The sequence below is a fragment of the Excalfactoria chinensis genome, chromosome 14 (assembly GCF_039878825.1).
Source record: "Excalfactoria chinensis isolate bCotChi1 chromosome 14, bCotChi1.hap2, whole genome shotgun sequence".
In the NCBI taxonomy this organism is placed as follows: domain Eukaryota; kingdom Metazoa; phylum Chordata; class Aves; order Galliformes; family Phasianidae; genus Excalfactoria; species Excalfactoria chinensis.
In genome coordinates, this window is record NC_092838.1 from 2391308 (window position 1) to 2416568 (window position 25261).

Genomic DNA, 25261 nt, shown 5'->3' on the forward strand with positions numbered 1-25261 from the left:
ACTCCAAACTAAGGAGTCTGCCAAGCCCCAGTGCACAGCCGGGCAGCTGGAGGTGCTGACTGCTTTGTCCTTAGGTTGGGCAGCTGGGGAAATGGTGGATGCTCACGTGAGGCTGAAATGCAGTGTAACCTTACCTGGTCAGTGCCTTCCTCTTGGCGTGTTGACTTTTAAAACTGACTGGTCCAGCACACCCATCATTAAAACCTCTAATTAGCTTTGCTGTTCACTTAGGAAATGGTGCATTTCATCCTGTTCAGAATGAGCCGATGGGCGATTAAATTTGGGAAGCGGATGGAGGAACAAGTAGTTCAACCAGAAGCAGCCAATTTCTTTTCTGAAGCCAGGGTAGCTGTTTTTGCAAGCAGGTTCATAGCTGTGTTTGGAAATGCGTGCATCCTAATTGCAGTGCTCATTCTTTCAGACAGATTCAGTAATTGTTCTGCGCTGATGCTAAAAGCTGCAAGCATCGCAATTCAGTGCAGCAGCAGCAGCAGGTTTGCTGAAGATCTCTCTCATGGGGTGGATGGGAAATCACTGCAGCGTTTGTGTTGTACCAGAGCTGAGCTTTATGCAATTGCTCAGACCCCTTGTTAGCTAGCAAAGGGAGGGGTGCTGAGGGACGCCTTGCTGAATGTTTTTGGAGGAAGGCAGGTGCAGGACGGGGTGCAGAGGCAGGCAGTGCGCTGTTTCATGCTGTAAAGAGGAGGCTCTCCTGGATGATGCCAAGAGGCAGCAGCCTGGCTGGGTTGGGGCTGCTGCTCTGTGTTGCAGCTGCTGCCATCTCTGCTCTTCCAGCCTGCTCTGCCTTTGGTAGCACCGTGCCCTGCTCCTCAAGGCTGCACCCAGCCTGCCCTGGCCCTTTGCTGGTGCTGTGGGGCTGTTTGTGGCTGCTGAGTGGTGCTCCAGGTGTGGAACGGGGTGGATCAGCTTTGACACAGTCCATCAGCCGCCCTCCATCTCATCGTGGAAACAGCAAAGGCCTCAGGCGTGCACTGTTTAAAATGCTTGTTCCAGGCAATCGAGCAGGTTTGATTGGCTGAACACTCCTTTTATAATTTAATTTAGTCAGGAATCGTTCGCAAGGTAATAAAAAGAGACTGACTCCAAATACATTCATTTAATTCAATGAGAGATGGTTACTGCGGCAGGCTCGCCTCCACCAGCTTCCCTCACCCCATCACACTGACATCTTAAAGCGCTGCTCGGGACTGTATATAAGAGCCACGATCCACAGTGACAGCTTAATTGTTTCTAATGCTGACAAGGGTCACCCCCAAGCAGACATTGCACATTGTGCCGAGCTGGCTGGGGAGGCTGCGGAGAGGAGGATTTATGGCTGGCAAATAGTTTAGAATTCCTCTGGTTGCGCCTGCTAAATGATGAACCCTCCCCTCGGGGATTGGGGCTATTGATTGTAATTTGCAGTTAAGCCTTTTGCTTTCTGAGGAATCAGCATAATAAATACCCACCGCATTATGGCAGGGATGTGTTATAGCAGGGAGGAGATGGAGCTCAGGCGTGCGGCTCTAGGAAGAGGCAGCAGGGATTGGAGGTGCTCCTGTGCAGGATGCTCCTCTCCTTGGGGTGCCTGCAGGGCCGCTCAGTCCCAGCCCCACTGTAGGAGAGCTCACTGATGTGTGGCCCCATGTCCATGTGGTTTTTCTTCCTAATCATGCTTTGGCTTGTGAGGAGGAATGGGTCGGGGCCGTTTGCTGTATGCTCACATCTGGGGCTGTGTCCAGCTGTGTCACAGTGGGGATAAAGGGACAAGGGATCGGGGCTGGCTGCTCCTCCAGCTGCTCCATCCCTGCTTTCCATCCATGCTTTCCCCCCTTAGCCCTGCACAGGGAAGATTAGCTCCCATCCCTCCGTTCATCAGCAGAGATGAGAATAATAGCAGTCATCAAATATGCATTGGGTAGCAGCAGCCGGCAGCTGCCATGCAGCAAAGATGGGTCTGCGGGTGCCAGGAGAGTGATGGTCCCTGGGGGAGAGCGAGGCCATGAGTGCGGTGCTGGCAGCGCCGGGGCACGCGGGCAAGCTAAGGCTACCCAGGTGAGTGCTGGGGGTGCCCATGTGGGTGGTGGCACATCCCTTGGGTTCGTGGGGGCTGTGATGGCCGAGGTGCTGGGGAGGGACCTTAAGGCAGCGTCGTCACTTCTGCGTGTCTGCTCCCAGCCTTTTATCTCCCTTGCCTCACTCTCCCATGGTCACGGTGTTTCTGTTGTTTCTGTTGCCCTCCCACTCAGAGCTTCCTGCCCAAAATACCCCATCCTTCCCACAAATACCTGCCTCACGTTCCTTACTGCTCCTTCCCTGCCTTTCATTTATCCTGGGGGTGTGGTACCCCAGGAACCCTGCCTGGCCTGGCAGCCAGATCCGCTCTATGGTCAAGGTGACTCTGTGGGGCTGTGACCTGGCTGTGTGGCCGGGGCCATAATCCAGCATTTCTGGGTGTACATCAGCTGGTTTAGCACAAATCTCAGTCCGTGTTGCACCCAGCTGCTCTGTCCTCTGCAGCATCTGCTCCAATCCTCTGCAGCATCTGCTCCAACTCGCACAATACTATGATACTATGATGATACAATCTCTCCTGTGGGTCACGCCTTGCTCCAGGCAGGTTTCCTGGCTATCCTGGATGCAGCGCGTGTTGCCAGGGATCTGCTGGTCCCCACGTCCCATGGTTTGGTTTTAGGGCTGAAAACAAGTGGCCAACTCAGAGGGGGCCGAGCAGAGACCTGCAGTACTTCAGGGCTCGGGGGGTCCCTGTGGAAAGGTCTGGAACCCGTCAGGGGTGATGAGGTCAGGGGATGCTTTGGACCCCATTGCTGCCCCAGGTATTGTCAGCTCCCTGTACCTAAAGCATATGGGAAGGCTGCACCCTTAGTGTGAGATGACGTGAAGGGGATCTATGGGGGGTCTGAGCAGGGCCGTGTGGGAGCTCATCTATCTGTTTGGGGCTCTGCTGCCCACTCCCCTTTGTTCTCCCACTCTTGGTATGTCCTCTAGGTGAGCCCTCATCGTGTCCACAGCCATGGCAAAGCATGGTGAGCTGTGCCAGTGCCACAGGGTGCCGACAGTATGACAGATGGCCGCTGCCGTGCCATGCCTGCCTGCACAGCTCATGGGGGGTGGGGGCAGGGATCGCGCGCGGCGGTTGGATGGAGGACGGGAGATGATGGGGGCCGCGAATGGTGCCGGGTGGAGGCTGGACGCGTAGCAGCCCCCCTGCAGCACAGCGCTTGCTGTTAGCAGCTCCCCGGGGGGAAGCCCAGCACGGAGGGCTGTGTCTGTGCGGATGGCACGGGGGGGGGGGGGGGGGGTCGGCAGCGATCGTGCAGCGCTCCGTCGGGCTGTGCCAGCAGGTGGGAGGTGCGGGGCAGGCTGAGCCTCCAGCGGGGCCGTGACGCGTGGCGCGGTGATGGCGGAGCTGCGAGCGGTCCGGGTTGGGGAGGAGGGGGTTGGAGCGGCGCCACCTGGCCGGCACGGCGTGAGCTGGGCAGCAAATTCACACCGACACTGTTGAAAGTTTCATGAAGCCGCAGCGGCACGAATCCAGGGCTGGCATTAACTTTTGATGCGGTCACCCCGCGGATGGGCACGTGCGTCTTTGGGCACGGCGGTGGGACACGCGACGTGCACGCGACAGCGGGGTGACCCCACGCCGCACCCCGCGGGGATCCCTCCCCTTCGCTTCCAGCGGGTCTGCAGGGTATGATTTGGGGTTGGGGTCCTCCTTTGTGCCTCCCCATTGCAACGCAGAGGTGGCAGAGGCTGATTTTAGGTTGGCAGCTGTGCTTTGTGCTGATAGGAACGGCAGTGGTGGTGTTTGCGTTCACCTGTTGAAGGGTGAGTGGCTCTGGGTTGGGGGTGGCTTTGGGGGCTCGGGGCCTTGTTCCTGGGGCACAGAGCTGGTAGTGCTGCGTTTCAGCCCTTGCAGCATCCCGCTGTAAGCCAGGAGCAGCAGGAACGATCCTTGCTGTGGGACCTGCACTTCCCACACCGTCTGCAGACGTGTTTCTTGCTTCTCCTCGGTTCCTTCGGAAAAGTCTCCGTGCAGGAGCAGCTCGTCCCTTGCATTATTCATTCCGCCGTGAGCCCCGAGGTTGGGTTACAGCCGGCGGCCCCGCAGCCAGCACCTCGGGCCGGACTCGTGGGGCTGGGTGGGAGGCAGGCGGCAGCTCCTGCCGGCCCTGCACCGCCGGCCCTGCACCATGCCCAGCCGGGAGCCCCCGCAGGCAGCCCGGGGAGACACACACGGGCACGCAGCCCACCGAAAGCAGGCGCAGGTAAATAACCACCCCTGGGATAAGGGTCGCCTTGTGACATCTGTGCGGGGCATCGCCGGGGCCAGAGCAGGCGTGAGAGCCGGAGCATGAGCGGCTGTCACCGGTGGGATGGCCGGCAAGAAGGGAGAGGCCAAAAAGGAGGCGGATGGCAAAGGGAAGGGGGGAAAAGGGAAAGGAAAGGATGGCAAGAAGGGCAAGAAGGAGGTGGTCAGCGAGGTGGAGGAGACGTCGGACAGCGAGCTGCTGAAGGAGGAGAGCAAGGAGTCTGAAGTGGCGGAGGAGGAGAAGGAGAAGGCGGAGGAGGAGGAGGAGGAGGCTGCGTCGGAGGAGCCCAAGAAGGGGAAAGGGAAAGAGAAGAAAGGGGTACTGAAGGCGGTGGCCAAAAAACCGGGTCGGGGGAAGAAGGTACAGCTGGAAGCAGAGGAAGAGGAGGGCGAGAGCGATGCAGCATCGGCCAAGAAGAACCTCAAAGGCGCTTCCAAAGCGGCGGCCGACAACGCCAAGAAGAAGAAAGGAGCCAAGGGCGTGGAGGCCAAGGCCCAGCCTGCCGAGGAGGAGGAGGAGGTGGCGGCAGCCGCACCGAAGGCACGGGCAAAACGCAGCCTGCGTAGCACCTCCAGGCTCTTCCTGGGCTTCAAGAAGCTGGGGCTGCGGCGGCCCAAGAAGGGGCAGTTCAAGAACACCTCCCGCTTCTTCTGGGGGCTGCACAAGCAGAGCACCAAGAAGAAGAAGAAGAAGAAGAACAAAGCGGTCCTCAAGTCCACCTCCAACCTCATGGTGCGCTTCAAGCACGTGGGGAAGAAGAGGAAGAAGGAGGAGGCCGCGGCCGCCCCGCCGCCCAAGCCGGCCTTCTTTCTGCTGCACAGGGCCGGGCAGGCGGCCGAGGACGGCGCGTCGCTCTTCCGCCGGAGACCGGAAAGGAAATTTAAGCCGCGGGCACAGGTGCTGAGCAAGGCGGCGGCCGCCACGGGCTGGCTGGCCAGGAAGCTGCTGTCGCGGCGCGGGAGGCTGACGGGGGGCGGCCGGGCGGCCGATACAGCCTGGCTGTCCCGCATCGGAGCCAAGAAGCTGCCGTTCCCAGCGGAAGACGAGATCCTCAGGCACCGAGCCAACATGAGGCGGCTGCCGGCCGGCATTGGGCCCGCAGCGCCCGGCGCAGAGCGGCGCAGCAGCAGCATGATGAGGCGCACGTCCTCCCGGCGGCGGTCGCAGCACGGCAGGCCCACGGGGACGCCGGCCCCGCGCTACGGGTGGGCCCAGGAGGAACGGGGCGCAGCCTATGGACGCCAGCATGGCTACGGCAAGGAGGAACAGGAGGGGCCCTATGGGATCCGGCGTGGATACGCCAAAGAGGTGCCAGGTGGGGCCTATGGCCGCCATCTTGGCTACGCCAGGGAGGATGATGGACCCTATGGCCCTCGGCGTGGTTATGTCGAGGAGGAGGAGGAAGGACCCTATGGCCTGCAGCATGGATATGAGGATGATGAGGAAGACTACATCCACTCGCCCACTGCAGTTTACCCACCAGGGTACGGCTTTGAGGATGCAGTGCCGACCCGTTATGTTGATTACCCCGGCTATGAGACAGAGGATGAGTATGGGATCGACGGAGGGTTTTGGGATGAGAATGAACCACTGGAGCACCCCTACGGCTACCTGGAGCCCGAGGATGAGGACTATGGGTCCCCAGTCCACCTCTACGACCCTTACAGCAGTGACCCAGAGTACAGCGAGGAGGTGGCAGGACCTTTTGGCTACAGGGGAGACCCTTATGAGGATTTTGGGGAGCCCCTTGGCCCCGTGGCTGGAGGGTACATGGGGGATGAGTACCCCGAGCACCACATCCAGTACAGTGAGGGTGGGTGGGCGCCTCGTACCCAGTCTTCCTGCAATCCCTACGCTCTGGGGCTGGATGAGATCGCCGAGGCAGAGGAACCAGAAGATTGGCAGGAGGAGGACAAGGATTATCCCTTCTCCATCCTCAGCACCTCCTCGCTGAAGGGCATGCGGGACACCTTGTCCTCCAAGCTCTCCCTCAACAGGAAATTCAGGCTCTTCCCAAGGCCCCAGGTCAAGCTGTTTGGCAGAGACCGCCTGGACATCTCCCTGCCTCCATCCCCGCACCGCGATGAGGATGACTATGATGAGTATGAGCCACCAGCTGCCAGCCCCAAACCAAACCGGGGGAGTCGGGTGTCAGCAGCGCGGGTGTGTGGGAGCCCTTTGGGGCAGTTCCTGCAGCGTTCCCTCTCACAGCTCCAGCCCCTCGGCCGCGCGCTGCGGGGCATGGGGAATCCTTGGGACCGCGGTGCCCTCCAGTCCTCCTACAGGCGATTTGGCCACGGGACAGAGCGTGCTGGGTCAGTGCGGATAGGAGGCAGCCGGGATCCCCTGCCCCGTGAACCGGGAGCTTCCCGGCCATCCTCACTCCGCAATCCTTTTGTAAACCCCGGGCGCTCTCCGTCGCCACCACCAGCCCAGCAGCATCCCAGCAGCGTGCGAGGTGAGCGGCCACGGCGCTCCGTGTCTTTCGGGACCAGCTTCCGCCGTGAGCCCCCTGCTGTGCCGCGAGCCCCCCCAAATGCCGCGCCGCCAGCCCCAGCATCACGGCATTCGGGGGTGTCGGGGAGGCCCCTGACCCCGCGGCCGTCACGGCGGAGCAGCTCCCCTGGAGTGAGTCCTCCGGGACGGCTCCCCCTGGCGTGGCCGCGGCAGCCTGAGCCCCCCACCAAGGCTGTGAAGCCCCTGATGAGGAGCTCCTTCCTTGCACCGCCCTCACGCCCCGGCAGCCGCCGACTCAGCCCCTCCTGGGATGGAGCCCCCGGCACGGAGCTGCCTCCCTGGCAGGGCGCACCCCCACCGTCCAGCCCCGCGTCTGGGCCCCCCAAATCCTTCATCCAGCGCATCGGGCAGCCCCTCGCTGGCATGGCCCCGCGCTCGCCTCCGCCAAGGCCTCCTCCTGCCGAGTCTGGGGGACGCAGCCCATCCCCGGGGCGGATCCGTCATGTGGGGCAGTCTCTGGCGTCGCTGATCGTGGGGAGCATGGCTTCCTCCAAAGCTCCCCCGTCCCCACCGCCTGCCCGCCGCCCCCTGTCTCGCTCGCCCTCCCCACCGAGACGCGCGTCCCGGAGAGATGTGGGCACCCCCAGCCCTCCGAGCCCCAGCGTGGGGAGCCCCCATCTCTCTTCCTCCCCTAGCGCTCGCCGCCGCAGCCCCCCACCCCGCGGCCGCCCCCCCGGCTCGCCCCCCGTCCTCCGCCGCAGCTTCCGTGCTCCCGAGCCTGCGGAGAGCGAGGCCGTGGCTGGGGAGGACGGCGCTGGGCGCTACGCGGTGGTGACGCCGCAGATCCAGAGGTTGGGCTCCTTCCGGAGGGCGTCCCGCATGTACAAGCAGCACTGGTCCAAGCAGCACGTCGTGCGGGTGCGGGAGATGCCCGACGCCTGGACGGCCGAGCAGGGCTACCCCCGGCACCCCGCAGAGCGTGGGAGGCAGCGGGCGAGCCAGAGGGGAGCCGACATCGGCCGGTACCTGTGCCAGCGCTCAGCGAGCGCCTGGAGGGACAGGCATCCCTGGGCGGACGGGTACCTGGGCAGCAAGCAGCCCTGGCGCAGCAAGGTAATGCCGGCGGTGCGGTGAGCGAGGGGTGGCTTGTCGTAGACATCACGGTGGGATGGTGGTGGTGGGAGAGAGGGCACCACGTCCGGCCCCGACCACCAGAACTGCTCTGCCTGCTGGGAGGGGAGAGCGCGGTGCTGAGGGGTGTAAGGCAGCCAGAGCCATGGGCTGTGTTGGCGGGGTGGGGGTCAAACAGCTGGGGGGGGTGGTGGGGTCTTGAATGGGGACCGGGCTGGATGGGGGACGGTTGTTGCGTGGCCCCCCTGCACTGAAGACACCTGACTCTGTCTGGCTGCAGCCCACGTATGGAAATGCTGAGACCTGATCTGCAGGATGGGGCCAGAGAGGTTTCGTTAGCAGGCAGCAGCACGACCCCGGCCGGTGTCTGCTTTCCTGCCTGCTGCTGGACAGGAGCCAGCAGGGGCTGCGTACAGAGCGTGGTGCTGGGTGTAGATGTGGTGCTGGGTACATCTGTGGTGCTGAGTGCTGCCATAGAGTCATTAGGTTTGGAAAGGAACTGAAGCCTAATGCCAACCCATCCCCACTGACCTTCGTTGCCACATCTCCAGGGCTGGTGACCCCACCACCTCCCTGGGCAGCCCACATGCAGCCATCTCTACCTGTTCCTGCCCAGGACCTCAAGGAACAGCAATGGGACAGTCCCAAGTGTTGCCTCAGTGAGGTGGCTTCCAGACCTGTTCTCTGCAGATACGGGATGCTATCATTACAAGGATCCATTTTAAGGCCACGGGTGCTTGCCTGGGGTCCCTGCTTTTACTGGCATTGGGGCCACAGATGGCGATTTGGGGCAGTGGTGGTGGCGCAGGTGGGATGGAGCAGGAGAACGGCGATGCTGTGATGGTGCCCATGCTGTCTCCCTGTGTAGATGCAGTCACTGTGCAGCCTGCCCATTGTGCGCTACCAGGAGCCGCAGGAAGAGGACGGGCTGGAGGACATGACCCAGTTGGAGTGAGTGCCATGGTCCCATTCAGGAACAGCTCCATCCCCATGGGGCTGTGGGTCCTGTGCCCCTCATGCTCCCTAACACAGCCTTGCCCTCCACCAGGGACCTGCAGGAAGCTGCGGTGCTGAGCAACATCCGCACACGCTTTGAGCGCCAGCTCATCTACGTAAGGACAAGGCTGCGGGTGTCCCCTGGGGGCACTGCTCCCTCAGCTCCCACAGCCCCTCATTGCTCTCCTGCAGACCTACATCGGCAGCATCCTGGTGTCGGTGAATCCCTACCGCCTATACAACATCTATGGGATGGAGCAGGTGCTGCAGTACGAAGGCAGGGCGCTGGGCGAGAACCCACCGTGAGTACCATGTTGTTGTGCCACCACCCAGGCCCCCAGAGCCAGAGGTGCCCGTGTTGGGGTGATGCAGTGATGCCTCTGTGCCTCCGCTCTCCTCCAGGCACCTCTTTGCAATCGCAAACGTCGCCTACTCCAAAATGATGGATGCCAAACACAACCAGTGTATCGTCATCAGGTGAGGGGTGGCCATCCGCGTGCACTGCCCGTACTTAGCATTGCCCTGATTGCACAGGGTGCAGAAGCCTGGCCCCGTGGGTATCTCTGGGCATGGGGTGCATTAGGGGTGCATTGGGTGGATGTATTAAGGGTGGGTGTATTAAGGGTGGGCTCTGCCTTTCAGTGGGGAGAGTGGCTCAGGGAAGACGGAGGCCACCAAGCTGATCCTGCGCTACCTGTCAGCCGTCAGCCAGAAGCGCAGCACGGCACAGCAGGTAGGGGCTGCTGCTCGCCCTGTCCCCACCCCCGCCCCCATCCCTGCCTCCCTCTGCTGGCTCCACCGTTCTCTCCTTGTCCCCATGCTTCCACCTGGACCACGGCAGATAGAGGTACTTGTGGGGATACGGACTGAGATGGCTCAATGAGGCTGAGCAAAGTGGTGGCATCTCTGCCACATCATCCCATCTACATGGGGACAGTGAGGGTGGGAGCTGGGATCTGTGTGTGTGCATGGAGTTATTGCGCTGTGCTGCATCCCAATGCAGGCTGGCAGTGTTGCATGTTTCCAGTTTGGGTGTGCAATGGTGGTGGCACAGCTGGGTGGGTTGGCACAGCATGTCCCGTGGCTGTTGGGGTGCCTCACCTGGGCTCTCCCCATTGGCTGTGGGCAGATCCTGGAGGCAACCCCCTTGCTGGAATCCTTCGGCAATGCCAAAACTGTGAGAAACGACAATTCCAGCAGGTTTGGGAAATTTGTGGAAATCTTTATGGAGGAGTAAGTAACACCCATCATTCTCACACATCCACCCCATGACCTCCCCATCCCCACCCCCTGCCCCACTCCCGGGCCAATCGCAGCGGGGGTGGGACATGCATACAGTGCAGCTTTGGGGAATGAAATATAGAGAGGGGAAAGGCAAAGACAGGAAGACATGGCACTTGCTGCCCCCTGCCCATAATGCAGTGATGCTGTGCCAGAGCTGGGCACCCTGACTGCCTGTGGGTTTCCATGGTCCCTCCTGATCAGCACCACCAATCCTATAGGGATATCCATGGGGATGCCCAATGTCACCCTGGAGTGCACAGTTCCTGCCATGCTTGGGAGCCCACTGGGAGAAACCTTGGGATGGGGGTGATTCCTGCATATAGCAGGAGAATGGGAGGTAGGGCCACAGAGCCATCCTGGAGACCCCCAGATTGCCAGCTGGGTGCCTGCTCTTGCCCCTACAGTGGTCTGATCTGCGGTGCCATCACCTCGCAGTATCTGCTGGAGAAGTCCCGTGTGGTCTTCCAGGTGGGTGCCAGGGGGGTCCCTTCAGGTTTCCTTCAGGTTTACCCACACCCTCCCTTGCCCTGCAGCTCATCCCTCTGCCCCACAGGCCAAAACCGAGCGCAATTATCACATCTTCTATGAGATGCTGGTGGGGCTGCCTGCCCAGCAGCGGCAGCGCTACTGCCTGCAGGGAGCTGAGACCTACTACTACCTGAACCAGGTGACGAGCCCCTGCCTCCTACTAACCCTTTCCAGGTGGTTCACGGGGTCCCCCTGTGCCATACCCCTTGAAGTCTGGGGGTGCTGATGGCACTGTGGGGCTGTGACAGGGTGGGAACTGTGAGATCCCCGGCAAGGATGATGCGGAGGATTTCCGCCGGCTGCTCAACACCATGGAGGTGCTGGGCTTCAGTGTGGATGAGCAGAACAGCATCTTCCGCATCCTCTCCTCCGTCCTTCACTTGGGAAATGTCTACTTTGAGAAATACGAGGTATGTGAGCCAACCCGATGCCGAGCTCTTCTGACCCAGTTTGGGGTGCATACAAAGGGAATGTCCTGTTCCATCACTCTGTGTCCTGCAGACGGACTGCCAGGAGATTGCAACAGTAGTGAGTGCCACAGAGATCCGGACGGTGGCTGAGCTGCTGCAGATCTCCCCTGAGGGCCTGCAGAAAGCCATCACCTTCAAGGTGACGGTGAGTGTGTGGGGGGACACGGCCCCAGTCTGAGGGATGCATCGGTGGCCACTGTGGTTAAAACCTCAGTCACATCAATGCTTTGTGTGTCCGCAACTAGGAAACACTACGGGAGAAGATTTTTACCCCCCTGACTGTCGAAAGTGCTGTGGATGCGAGGTAAAGGGAGGGGGTCTGGGACTGAGAGGATGGGGACATCACAGTAGGGGACAGGGAGAAAGGGATGGTCTCTGTGCAGATTTGGTGCTAGAGACCATGCATGCAGGTCTATGTGTGACATGTACTGGCCAGGCTGTACAGGGTGCTGCAGGTACACAAGGCAGGGTTTCTTGGTCATTGCTCCCACCCACCCCCTGCAGGGATGCCATTGCCAAGACCCTCTATGCCCTGCTCTTCGGCTGGCTCACTGACCGCATCAACAAGCTGGTGTACCCACGGCAGGATGCCCTCTCCATTGCCATCCTGGACATCTATGGCTTCGAGGTGGGCACAGACCTCGCTGGATACTCTATTTCCCCAATTTTGCTGTGAATAGCTCCAGATGTTTCATACCCAATGCTCTTTTTTTTTTGCAGGACCTCAACTTCAACAGTTTTGAGCAGCTGTGCATCAACTATGCCAATGAGTACCTGCAGTTCTTCTTCAACAAGATTATCTTCCAAGAGGAGCAGGTGGGCAGGGGATTGGAGCCATACTCTGCTCATCTCTGGCCATGTCACCATGGATCTGGGGACTTCAGGGTATCAAAGTGCCCAGCCCAGGGTGCAGGGCTCAGTGAGATTCTGCTATGGCAGGAGGAGTACCTGCGGGAGCAGATCGAGTGGAAGGAAATCCCCTTCAGTGACAACCAGCCCTGCATTGACCTCATCTCCCAGAAACCCTACGGCATCCTCCGCATCCTGGATGACCAGAGCTGCTTCCCCCAGGTGAGACTGCCCCGACCTGAAGCACAAAGGACGCCACCACCTGCTTGTCACCATCCCTGGGTGTCACCAGGGCTGCTCAGCCCCTGGGCTATGCTGGACCATCTGGGAGGCCCACTGTCATCTGGCTGGGTGTGCCATCTCAGTGCCACCAAACTGTCTGAGCTGTGCCATGGAGTCTCATCCTGCTGTCTGCCCCCAGGCCACGGATCACACGTTCCTGCAGAAGTGTCACTACCACCATGGGACCAACCCTCTGTACACCAAGCCAAAGATGCCACTGCCTGAGTTCACCATCAAGCACTATGCGGGGAAGGTGACCTACCAGGTTTGTGATGGGTTATAGAGCAGACATGGAGGGTTATGGAGCTGATTGTAGAATCATAAAGATTGGTAAATATCTCTAAGATCACCAAGTCCAACCATTGATACATCACCACCATTCCCACCAAACCATGTTCCTAAAATCCAGCATCAGCGGGCAAGAGGCATCCCCAGGGCTCTGTCTGGGGGCTGGGAGTGGTTCCCTTCCTGCAGGGTCCCAGCCTGGAGCTCCTCACCTCCCTGCTGAGCTCCTCACTGTGACGTTTTGCCCTTTGCCAGGTTCACAAGTTTTTGGATAAAAACTATGACCAGGTCCGTCAGGATGTGCTGGACCTGTTCATCAGCAGCAGGACCAAGGTATGGCCCTGCCTGGGGCACCAGACATGGACACATGCTGCTTGCAATGTCCCCAGATATTTGTCTTCCACTCAAGGGGAGCAGCAGATCGTGCTACCCCATGCCCTTTTCCCCTAGGGCTCCTTCATGTCACACAGACTGTTCTTGGGTGGCTACCAGGGCCACCTTCCTGCTCTGTAACCCTTCCTGTCCCTCCCAGGTGGTGGCCAACCTGTTCTTCGGCCATGCCCAGGTTCTGGCCCGGCAGAGGAGCCTGGTCAGGAGGAGCAGCACCAGGACGCGGCGTTACAAGGCTCCCACTGTGGCTGCACGGTTCCAGCAGTCTCTCCTGGACTTGGTGGAGAAGATGGAGAGGTTGGCACAAACAGGACACACACGAAACTGCTGGAGGGAGGGGGACAGTTGGACCTGAGTCCCTGGTGGCCAGGCTGGTTTTGTCCCCTGTCCCTTGATGGCATCTCTCCAACACAGGTGCAACCCCTTCTTTGTGCGCTGCCTCAAACCCAACAACAAGAAGGTGGGTGTGGTGGGTGCGCGGTGCCATGTGGGTCCTCGTGTCTCCTTGCCCCTCACTGGTGAGGATCTGACCACGTGGCCACCAAGGCTTCGCTCCTTGTCCCCCCAGGAGCCAGGGCTCTTTGAGGCCGATGTGGTCAGCAGCCAGTTGCGCTACTCGGGCATCTTGGAGACCATCCGCATCCGCAAGGAGGGATTCCCCATCCGCATCCCTTTCCTCGTCTTCATCGACAGGTGCCGGGGGTATGCAGGGTGGTGGCTGTGGGTCAAGCACTGCCAGCTCTGGGGAACCCTCAGTAGGCAGCTGGGAGCCTCCTGACTTGGCTTCAAAGCATCAGAAGTTGCTATCCCAGACACTGGGGAGGGCCTATGCCAACATGGTGGGAGAAGCCCCATGTGGTGGCAGTGCTGGTGACAGTGCTGTGGGCTCTCCCAGGTACCGCTGCCTGGTCGACATGTGGTCTAACGTTGTTCCCAATGGGGCCAACTGTGTGGAGATGCTGAGGAACCTCTGCCCCGTCAACCCCAGCATGTACTACGTCGGCGTCAGCAAGGTACTGTCTCGCAAAGGGCTGCTGGAGAATCTGAGGCGCTTGGGTACAAGTGATGTACTATGGGGGCTCATAGCATGTTCTCCCCAGCTCTTCCTGAAGGAGCAGCTGTACCAGGCACTGGAAAGCAAGCGGGCCCGTGCCCACCACCTGGCTGCGCTCACACTGCAGCGCTACGCCCGCACCTTCTTCATCAAGAAGCGTTTCCGCTCCCTGCGCCGAAAAATCGTCTTGCTGCAGAGCCGGGCGCGTGGCTACCTGGCCAGGTGGAGCTGAGGGTCACTGGGGTGGAGGGGCAAGGGAGGACATGGGATGATGGAGTGTCCTCCTGCAGGCAGCGGTACCGCCGCATGAGGCACACACTCATCAAGTTCAGGTCGCTGGTACACATCTACGTGAACCGCCGGCGCTACCTCAAGGTGAGGTGGGCAATGGGGACACCACCAGATTCTGGAGCCTTTCAGACTCCCACCCCCACCACCTCCTTGGTGGGGTGGACAGGCAATACTATGGTGTGACCCCATGCCTCTGGGTCTCTGTGACACTGGGGCACCAGCGTAGCATTCCTGTGCTTGCAGAGGAAGGAGGATGCACGCCGGCGGGCAGAGGAGGAGAAGGAGAGGATGAAGCAGGTAATGGAGTGATGCTTTTATGCCCTCGCTCGCTGCCATGCCACAGCACCCTGTGGTATCAGGGATGAAGAGGGGCAGCACAGCAATGGGGCCCCATCCCTGTGCTTGTGGCAGGAGCTGACTAGGAGGGAGGTGGTGGATGTGACACACCTGGAGATCCCTGCTGAGCTGATGGGGCTGCTGGAGGCCGCGGCGGGTGAGTGGGTCAAGCACAGCCCCCAGCCTGCACCACCCTCATCCCCATCCCTGGCTGCGGGTGCCGGAGCTGCCGGCTGTGTGCCGCAGCTGCCCGTGAAGTGAACGCCGGCTGCGTGGTCCTGGTGCCGCCGCCGGCATTGCAGCCTGACTCCAAGCTCACCCTGCCCCTCGACATCAATGATTACTCCATGGCCAAGTACGTGCGGGGCCACTTCCAGGTAAGGGTGGCACCAGCCACCTGCCCCAGCAGGCAGGGGGCTCACGGGGGTCCTCATTGCCCTGGATGTGGTGCAGCTGTTAGGTTTGGGGTCCCCAAGGTGGTGCCACGGGGCACGAGTGGGGTCGGCTGTGGGGTGTCTGCGGTGCTGCGCGGAGCTGGATGTGGCCCCTGTCCGCCCGCCCTCCCTGTGGGTTCTGTTGTCTCCAGGGGCCACGGGGACCCCGCTGAGGTTATTGGAGAGAGACCCGCCGAGCACTCCTGGACACCCAACGCGGGGCCGGGAGACCCAGGTCGCTTTGTTCCTTGGCCCCGGCCGCTTTGTGTCTTTCCTCTTCCTCCTCTTCCTCCTCTCCCTCTATTTACACTGCGTGTTTCCAAGCCCCCGGGATCCCCAACAGCATCGCATCCTTCTCTCAGCCTCCACAAGGTGCTGGCCCCTTCCCACATCCCAACCCTTTCTCAGTCCCAAAATCTCCATCCTCAACACTTGGAACATTCCACTGCGTCTCCCCGCGTGGCAGCAGCAGGGTCCCCCAGGGGGGCAGGTAGCCACGGGTGCGGGTGTCACCACAGGAGCCGGCCTTTGGGATGCTGACAGCCCCACTGGTTGCCCCGCTCACCCGGCTGGACGAGGAGCTGTGCCACGAGGCACTCAGCCTCTTCAAGCTGGTAGGTGGGAGAGAGCAGAGTGAGGAAGAGGAGCTGAGCTGGAAGGAAGGAGACAGACAGCCCCCCCCATTCTTCCCCCCCACTCTTCCCTTACAGATCCTGCGCTTCATGGGTGACCCAGGGCTGGGTGGCAAGCAGGAGACTCTTTTTGGCAACTACATCGTGCAGAAGGGGCTGTCAGCACCGGGGCTGCGGGATGAGCTGCTGGCACAAGCAGCCAACCAGGTCTGGCGCAACACCAACGTCAACAATGAGGAGCGGGGCTGGCTGCTGCTGGCTGCCTGCCTCAGTGCCTTCCCCCCATCTGCTGCCTTCGACAAGTACTTGCTGAAGTGAGCTGGGGATGGGAGCTTGCAGGGACCCCAGGAGGTGGTGTGGGATGGGGTCTGGGTCCTTTGTGGGGATAATCTGGAATGTGTCATAGGGGACAGAGCCCAGATCCTGTGGGTCACATGTGGATAGACAGCCTGGTAACAGCGCTGGGTGCTTCCAGCATCCCCTAGGACCATCCTGGCACACGTGCCTATGAATGCTGCTCCTATCTGGGAGTGCTCTGAGGTCCCCATGTGGTCACTTAGGGTCAATCTGGCACGTTCCCAGAGATACTTCTCCCATTTTGGGGTGCTCTGAAGTCCCTCCATGATCCCTTATGGCCTATGTCTAGGATCACCGCAGGGTTACCCCTCAGTAGCCGTCCTTTCCCCGCAGGTTTGTCTCTGACTACGCTTTTGCTGGCTACAAGCCGGTGTGCCAGCGCAAGCTGATGCACGCCATGGCACGGTCCCAGCTGGGTGCCCGTGCGTACCCACCCTCACTGCTGGAGTGGACTGCGAACCGGCGACAAGCCAGCATGGCACTGCAGCTCTTCTGCTTCAACGGTGTGGGGTGGCACAGAGCTGGGTTCTTGTGGGGGGTCCCAGTGCAAGAGGGGACCTCGGAACCCACTCACCACCCATCCTTCCCCAGGCGACCAATTCTCCTGCCCTGTGCACTCCTGGAGCACTGGCGAGGACCTGGCAGGAGATGTCCTGAAGCACAGGTACCACCAGCTTCACTTCCTGCAGCTGCCCCTAAGCCATCTGGGATGACCCAGGATATAGGGTGGGAGCCACACTGCCCAGCTCTAGGGCACAGCGTCCCCCAGAGCGGGGTCAGCCTGTCCCCAGTGTCCTGCTGTCAGCAGGGGGCTGCTGGAGGGCTGGCGTGGGTGGTCCGTGGCCATGAAGGTGGGCACCCAGTGGGCCGAGCTGGCTGGACATGATTACGTCCTGGACCTCATCTCTGACCTGGAGCTGCTGCAGGGTTTCCCCAAGCAGAAGTCTTGCTTCCTCATCGCCTGGGATGGGGCAGGGAGCCGGGACCATGCCAGCCGGGCGTAGGTACCCGGGATGGGACACAGCCCTGCAGTTGGCACAGGGCTGGATGGGTGCTGTAGGAGCACGGGTTGGGGCAATTCCCCGCTCTCTGTAGGGTGCATCCCGTGGATTTGGATGAAGTTCCACCTCCTCCGGCTGTCAGAGCACCCACGCTGCCGTCTCTGGTGGAGGCAGAGGGGTACCCACCACATGGTAGGGCAGACCCTGGCCCCAAGCTACCCATGGGGCTGTGCTCACTGCAAGGTTTCTGGGCTCATCTGCCATCTGCCCACCAGACACTGACTTTGGGGAGCACAGAACCCAGAAGGGCTTGGATCGGTACCTGGACAGCCTCTTTGACCCGGTGCTCTCCTACGGCAATGGGGTGAGTGGCGTCCCCCTGCCCGAGGGTTAGAAGAGCTGGGGGCATGGGGCATAGCACAGCGCCCGTGGTGGGGCCGTGCCTCAGTTTCCCCTGGACACCTGGTCACCAGGAGCTGGAGAAGCCTGCTGCCATCGTGCAGAGGATGAAGGGAGGTGGCAGCGTGGGAAGGGGGGACAGCAGTAGTGGTGCCAAGCAGCAGCAACCCACCATGCCCACTGACACGCGGCAGCCAAGGGGTGAGCTTTGTCCCTCCCTGGCTCCATGCCTCATTTTCCCCAACTGATCCCTGATCCCTCGGCTCGGGGAACACCCTGGCACCCTGCAGTCCTCAGTGCTGGGCTGGCTGAGCTTTCCACTATGCCTTCACAGGTGTGGAGCCAGCCTCACCCCGACAGCACCGCACAGACCCCAAGCCAACCGGGTCCCCGGTCAGTGGGGCAGAACTGGGAGGGGCTAAACCCACTCTTGCCCAGGTTGCTCCCCAGCCATGGGGGCACTGGGGAGCAATGGGGCAGGGGATAGATCCTCATGGTGCAATTCCACCTTGCAGGGCAGAGCAGCAGAGGGGGTACCCGCACGGGCCCCCCAGCCTCGGCCCTACTCACAGAAAGCAGGTAAGGGGTGCCTGGGCCAGGGGCTTGACGTCAAGTGGGCGGGTTGCCCATACAGTCTCCATGAGCCATGGTTTGTCCTCGCAGCACTCACTGGCTGGCAATGGAACGGTGAGCCAGTGCAGCACTCCCGGCTCAACTCGGAGCACGTCCCACGGCCCACACACAACATCCGTAACATCATCCGGCAGTGCCAGCCCACCTCACGTGGCCCCCAGCCCCACAGGTACCTCCAGATCCTGCACTGAGCTGTGGGGCTGCCAACTGTGTCCTCCAGCCCCACTACCCTCTTACTGGAGGGTGTGTGATGCTGGGATGTGGGTGGTGTGGGGTATGTTTGACATCAGGCTGCTGTCTCCACAGCAAGCTCTTTGGGAAGAAGCTGGATCCCCACGAGGAAGCTTTGCAGATCCTGAAGGAGCAGCTTTCATCAGCCCGGGTGCCTGCAGCTGTGGTAGGGATGCAGCCACCCTCGTGCCTCCTGTGCTGGGCTGAGCCCCGACCTCAGTCTGCTCGCTGCCTCACAGGGACCCACGGAGACTGTGGCTGCAGTGAAACCAGTCCCCAGTGGCAGATACCAGCTGAGAGCACCAGTGGGGCGACTGGGAGCCTCCCGGCCTCCAGGTATCACAGGGCAGAGCTACACAGGGGTCCCAGGGCAGTGGGGCAACTCATCCTTCCCCCGTGGCACCAAGTCTGGATCCTCATGAGATAATGGCTGGACCCTTCCTAACCTACAGTGGTCCCCGTGCCTCAGTTTCCCCTGGCATGGAGGGGCTGTCAGCTGTTCCCTCCAGGGTCATACAGGGCTTTCCATCTCTTTGCAGTCTTCGTGTCAAGGGAGCTCCCATCTGAGGCGCAGCAGGTGCAGACCCAGCTTCACCGCAGCTGCAGCGAGGACTTCTACACCTACTGCAACGTGCCCTGGAAAATATACATCCGCAAGGAGGTGCAGGGATGGGATTGGGGACAGGGCTGGGACTGGGGGCAGGGCTGGAGACAGCCTGTTCCATGCGGCATGGAGAGAAGTCAGGAGGACATGGTGTGAGCAGCAGCATCTGCTCCATGCTTCAGTGGGACAGTACCTGCCCCTCTGTACTGGAATGAGATCGGTGTCAAACCTCTGCGTGGATAAAGGGGATGTTCCCCAGCTGAGCTGTGCTGCTGTCCCTCCTGGCAGGTTTTTTACCCCAAGGACAGCTTCAACAACCCGCTGCTGCTGGACCTCATCTTCCGGCAGGTGAGGAGCTGAGCCGGCCCTGCATCCCCACCTCCAGCTCCACAGAGCTTCCCACAGCCCTGCTGAAGGCAGGGAGACCTGGGGGCATCTGGGACACATCGCTCCCCTTTGCTCCTCACCCCAGATCTTCACCGACACACTCTCCGACACCTGCATCCGCATCAGCCCCGAGGAGCGGCTCCGCATGAAATCCCTCTTTGGTAATGCTCATCTGCACCCCAAAACTGCTATTCCTGGCAGGGAGAGAGAAGCTCACAGTGGGATGCTCCCATCCTCCCACTCTGGCAACTGTCCCCATCTCTTGGGTACATCTATGCTACAAGTGATTCTGCTTAAATGTGAACCAGTTTTGCCTGTAAATGAGTTGGCTGTAACCTGGTGCTTCACAGTCACAAGCCGTGCTGGGGCTCAGCCAGGCTTGCTGCTTTAGAGTGATGTGTTTCACTGTTCCGGACAGGCTGGGAAATGGGATGAGCAACCTCATCTTGTACCAGAACCCCTTTACTTTCCCCACAGCGGAAAACAAGCTGGACTCCTTCAGCCCCGTGGCCACTGAGAGTGTCAAGAAGGAGATCGTGGCGGCCGCCCGGGACAGCTGTGAGGTTTATTTCTCACGCCTCTTCCCTGCCACGGTGAGGGCACGTCGTGGGGTGGGACACGGCGGTGGTCCCTGTGCCCAGCTGATGCACAGCGATGTGCAGGGCAGCGTGGGGACGGGTGTGCAGATCCTGGCTGTGTCCCATGCTGGCATCAAACTGCTGCGGTTGGTGAAGGGCACCAACATGCCTGGAGAGCAGCTGCGTGTGCTGCGGGTGTACAGGTAGGGGCTGCCCTATGTGTATAACAGGATGGGTGCTGTGGGTGCCCGGTGCTTCATCCTGCCCTCTTCCTGCCCCAGCTATGCAGACGTGCTCTTCGTGGCCACCCCATCCAGGAACATGTTGGAGTTCAACTTGAGCAGTGAGAAGCTCATCCTCTTCTCTCCAAAAGCTCCTCAGGTGAAGGCCATGGTGGATCACTTCATCACGGAGCTCAGAAAGGTGGGGGACACATCTTGGGCATGGGGCGGGCAGTGGGAAACAGCCTGCTCATGGAACACTGCCTGGGACCTGTGGGGTTTGCTGGGGCTGGCACGCTGGGGTGGTTCTACAGGTGTTTGAAGCCCCCGTGCACGAGTGTGCATGCATTTCCATGGGCGTGCATGCATTTCCATGGGCATGCATGCATTTCCATGGGTGTGCATGCATTTCCATGAGTGCATGTGCATGCGTGCATGGGCTGTGCCAGCCCCCCCTGCCTCCAGGACTCCCAGTATGTGGTGGCTGTGAGGAACTACAGCCCTGAGGATGGCGCTCAGCTCAGCTTCCACAAAGGAGACATCATTCACCTGCAGCCACGGCAGCACCACAAGAGAGGTGAGCCATCTCCTGTCCTCGCCTCTTGCCCTTCATGAGTTCAAGGGGTCTCACCCCACCCTCAGCCAGGGCACAGCTCTGGGGACATGTTGGTGGCCTGGAGGTGGCCATCCCTGTGATATCCACGGCCATGTCCCCACAGATCACTACTATGGCTGTGTGGTTCGCAAGAAGGTGATGTACCTGGAGGAGCTGAAGACTGGCACCCAGGATTTTGGTGGGTGGCTCTGTGGTGTCCCTCTATGTGTCCCCAGTGTGTATCCATCTGATGTGAGCCTTGTTCCACCCTGGGGCTGGATCCCACTTCTGTTGCCCCCAAGCAAGCAAGCTGGCTTTGGCCCTTTTTAACACCAACCCAAAGCAGAGGGATGCTCCCCTGTGATTCCCACCCCGGGTGGCTGCAGAACTGGGTGCTGTTCCACATCCCTGCATCCAATGGTGTCCGTGTCCCCTCTTCTGTGCCCTTGCCTCACACAATGCCAAGCTGCAGCTGCTTCCAGCTGAAAGCCACAGCCGGACCCCATGGCGAGGGCTTGTGGGTGCCACACAGGTGACACCCGGGGCCATCCCCACCCCTCTGCCTGGTGCAGGGTGGAAGTTCGGGGCCATCCATGGCAGGTCAGGGCTCTTCCCGGCTGAGTACGTCCAGCCCGTCGCAGCCCCCGACTTCGTCCACTTGCTGGTGGAAAGGAAGGAGGAACCTGGGGACAAGCAGGGCAGGGTGGCAGCCTCAGGGGCCGTGGCCATGGCTGTGGCTTCCACTGCTGTAGCCCAGGAACTGGATCGCAAAACTGAGGTAAGTGTTGCTCTGGGGCTACTGCTCTTGTGCACGGTGCCAGCCATGCCCAGTGCCAGCCATATCCTGTGCCCAGTGCTGGCCATGCCCTGTGCCCACCACTCCTTTCTGCAGGGGTCTCCGACCAGCACTGCCTTCCCAGAGGGTCCAGAGGGTGACAGCAGCGAGCAGCTTGGGGATGGCACAGGGACCTGCCCCATGCTGGCCTTTGCCAGGAGATATTTCCGTGCAGCGCAGCATGGGACCACGTGAGTGCCTGATGGAGGGACGGGGACACCTTGAGGGTGGCTGTGCCCACCTGCTCCCTCATCCCTCTCTCCTAGGGAGTCCTGTGGGAGCAAGGGCAAGATGGATGGGTCCAGCGAGATGCAGATGCTGAGGTTCACCAAGGTGTGGGAATGTGGGATGCATCGGGGATGGCAGTGGCATGCAAAGCTGGGGTTTGCTGTGGTGTGCCACCCTGTTCCTGGAGATGTTCCTCACTGTGGGTCCTCTTGAGGCCTGATGTGCTTGGGATCTCCCTCAACACTCACGTTCTCCCCCCAGATTCCCATCCAGGAGTCGCTCATTGAGATCACAGACAGCAGTGTCAACAAGCTGGCGACTGAGGCTTTCCAAGGTGGGCACAGCCCCCCACCCCATCCCCATGCATGGCCAGATAGGGTGCTTCCTTCAGCCTGCTTGCCCCACATGCTGCAGTTTGGGAGGCTCTCTTGCCCTGGGGAATGGACAGGGTGAGCTCTGTCACCTTGTGGCTTTGTCGCCCCCAGCTGTGATGAAGTTCATGGGTGACCACCCTCTGCGAGGACAAACAGAGCTGGACATCGTCTGCACTATCCTCAAGGTAAACCCTGCAGCAGAGTGGTAAGTGGTGGCGGTGGCCACGGGGATGTCCCCAGCCATGCACCGAGCAGTGCCTCTCCCCAGCTGTGTGCTGAGCACGAGGTGCTACGGGATGAGCTGTACTGCCAGATCATCAATCAGGTCACTGACAACACCAGCTCCAAGCCGTGAGTCCCTGTCTCCATGCTGGTGCCTGGGACAGCTGTGTCCCCTTGTGGCCCACACCGCACTATGCTGGACCCCGGGGCTGTGGGTGCCACCGTGGGCACCCTTTACTCTCCCTGGGGCTCAGCCCAGCCTCTTCCCTGCAGGGACAGCTGCCAGAAGGGCTGGAGGCTGCTCTACATCCTCACCGCCTACTACAAGTGCTCTGAGGTGCTCAGGCCCTTCCTCATGGCCTTCCTGCGGAATGCCAGCATGCGCCCAGAGCTGCCTTTCCAGGGTAGGGGCTGCATACGATCCAGAGACCTTTAGGAGAGCCAGAAGGCGGCGATGGCCCAGCTCAGCCCCATCCTGCCTGCCTCCATCCTGTGCTGCAGAGCCCCCGGGGCTGCCATCCCCACACCAATCCCTGTCTCTCTCAGGCATCTCCAAAGCCTGCGAGCAAAACCTGAGGAAAACCCTGCAGTTTGGTGGCCGCAGCCTCTTCCCCAGCAGCATGGAGCTCAAAGCCGTGGTGGTGAGGCCATGGGGTGCAGGGCAGGGCTGATGCCAGCTTGAGTTTCCCCCCATGAAGTTTGAGACATCTCCCATGTTCTTGGGAGCCTCCCACTGGGGAAGCTGTTTTGGGGATACTCTGGGCTTTCAGAGGGCAGAATGCGGCTCGGTGTGACAGGGGCACCCTGGGGATGTGGGGTGTCCTTTTGGGGTGTGAGAGATGCACCCCATACCTGATGTGTTTCCCCCACGCAGGCTGGGCGCAGCGCAAAGCGACAGCTCTTCCTCCTGCCCGGCGGCATCGAGCGGCACCTCAAGATCAAGACGTGCTCAGTGAGTCGGGGGACACGGTGGCTGAGGGCACCCCAGGGACATGGTCACTGAGACAAAAAGGGTCTCTGGAGATCACTTCCCTGGGGAGCTGTGCAGGGTGAACCCCGGCACAAGAGCTGGTGGTGACTGTGAAGGTGGCAGGGGATGTGACACCACCCCAACCCCATATCTCTGTGCCCAGGTGGCTCTGGATGTGATAGAGGAGCTGTGCTGCGAAATGGGGCTGCAGCGCCCAGAGGCTTTGGATGAATATATCCTCTTTGTGGTCACCAACAGAGGTGAGGGGCCAACGGGATGAGTTGTGCCATCGGGTGAGAACCCAAATGGGGACCACCGGTGTGCTGAGGCTGCTGGGGCTGCACAGGGCAGAGCGTGCGGCCGCTGGGACGTCGGGAATACATCTTGGATGTGGCCACCGAGACCGAGCGCCTGGACGCTGCCTACACCTTCTGGTGCCGCCGGGTGGTCTGGGGACAGCCCCTCAAGTTTGAGAACGAGCTCTACGTCACTGTGCACTACAACCAGGTCAGGGTGTCCCCCCCTCCCAACCGTTGTCCCCTCTCAACAATTCACCACCCCCCAGTGCTGGCTCCGAGATGCCCTGTCTCCCTCCAGGTCCTCCCTGACTACCTCAAGGGGCTTTTCACTGTCCTGCCACCCACCAGGCCAGGAGAGCAGCACTTCCAGCAAGTGGCCAAGCTGGCTGCTCTCCAGCACCGAGCCAAGGATGGCCACCATCTCCCCACCATGTATGGGACAGGCTGAGAGCCCACATCCTGCAGGGACTGGAGGCCCATTGGGCTCTGCAATCCCTGACCTCTGTGTCCCTGCAGGCGGGAGGTACAGGACTACGTCCCCCCGCAGCTCTTCCGCCTGCTGTCAGCCCCATCCTGGCTGCACATGGTGACCCAGCACATGCAGCAAGCACAGGCACTCAGTGCCCACCAGGCCAGGGCACAGTTCCTGGGTGAGGGCTATGGGATGGGGATGGAGTACGGGGGGTTTCTTCATGGGCAATTCAAGAGACCCCGTCCTCCATCCATCCCTTCCTACATCAGGGCTGCTGAGCGCCTGCCCCATGTTCGGCTCGTCCTTCTTCTACATCCAGAGCTGCAGTAACCACGCCATCGTCTCACCCTGCATCCTGGCTGTCAACCAGAACGGCCTCAACTTCCTCAGCAAGGAGACCCACGTAGGTGTGGGCTGGGGGCTGAGCGATGGAGGGACCCGGTGGGAGCACAGGGCTGTGTGAGCCGTGAGGAGAAGTGGGGGCCGAGATCTCCCTCCCAGCACAGCGGGGAGCCCAAAAGAGCACGGAGCAGGGGCAGGAGGGCCTTCCCTACATGCTTAGCAGGGGATGCGGTGGGGGTCCCAGGATGAGCTGTTGGTGAGGTGTTGGACCCTTTGGCTGCAGTGGGGAGCGCAGGACCGCCCTCCCAGCCCCCAACCCCTCCCCCCCCCCACCCCAGGAGCCCGTGGCCAAGTTCTCGCTGAAGGAGCTGCAGGCGACGCGGACACAACGGCCGGCAGCCGGTTCCAGCTCCCCCTACGTGGAGATCAGCACCGGGGAGCTGCAGGCACAGGGCGTCACGCAGCTGCAGCTGGAGCAGGTAGGGGCCGGCAGGGGGACGGCAAGGCCCCGAGCGTGCCCCGACCTTGTGTCCCCGTCGCCACGGCCTGTCCCCGTCCGGCAGGGCCTGGAGCTGTGCCGCGTGGTGGCCGCGCACGTGGAGAAGCTGCTGGGGGCGACGGAGAAGAGGCTGACGCTGCCGCCCAGCGAGATCACGCTGCTCTGAGCCCGCCGCCCCGACGTGACCCCCCGCCCCCTCCTGGCTGTAACCCCGCAAAGGATTTTATACAAGCCGCTGACGCGGGGTCTGCCTGTATTTGT

The 25261-nt window shown here is 61.0% G+C and overlaps 1 protein-coding gene across 1 annotated transcript; it reads left to right on the top strand.

Moving 5' to 3' along the window:
* Positions 1-4397: 4397 nt before the first annotated feature.
* Positions 4398-25185, top strand: MYO15A (myosin XVA). The gene is made up of 63 exons (XM_072349114.1): positions 4398-7904; positions 8791-8873; positions 8971-9034; positions 9111-9220; positions 9321-9395; positions 9561-9651; positions 10048-10151; positions 10607-10670; positions 10756-10869; positions 10979-11140; positions 11232-11345; positions 11446-11504; positions 11705-11828; positions 11921-12016; positions 12140-12271; positions 12471-12596; positions 12872-12949; positions 13149-13303; positions 13421-13466; positions 13575-13699; positions 13902-14019; positions 14107-14282; positions 14351-14435; positions 14595-14648; positions 14763-14844; positions 14934-15064; positions 15640-15735; positions 15832-16067; positions 16444-16613; positions 16702-16774; positions 16919-17110; positions 17206-17303; positions 17387-17475; positions 17585-17711; positions 17845-17903; positions 18026-18089; positions 18174-18312; positions 18450-18540; positions 18614-18710; positions 18914-19035; positions 19267-19326; positions 19451-19526; positions 19843-19958; positions 20028-20146; positions 20225-20366; positions 20630-20741; positions 20884-20958; positions 21332-21537; positions 21652-21785; positions 21861-21927; positions 22084-22156; positions 22308-22381; positions 22465-22547; positions 22692-22822; positions 22965-23059; positions 23293-23370; positions 23552-23648; positions 23735-23895; positions 23986-24119; positions 24204-24337; positions 24429-24562; positions 24840-24980; positions 25065-25185. The coding sequence occupies exons 1-63, from the start codon at positions 4398-4400 to the stop codon at positions 25164-25166; spliced, it is 10272 nt and encodes a 3423-aa protein (XP_072205215.1). The 3' UTR covers positions 25167-25185.
* The last annotated feature ends 76 nt before the right edge of the window (positions 25186-25261 follow it).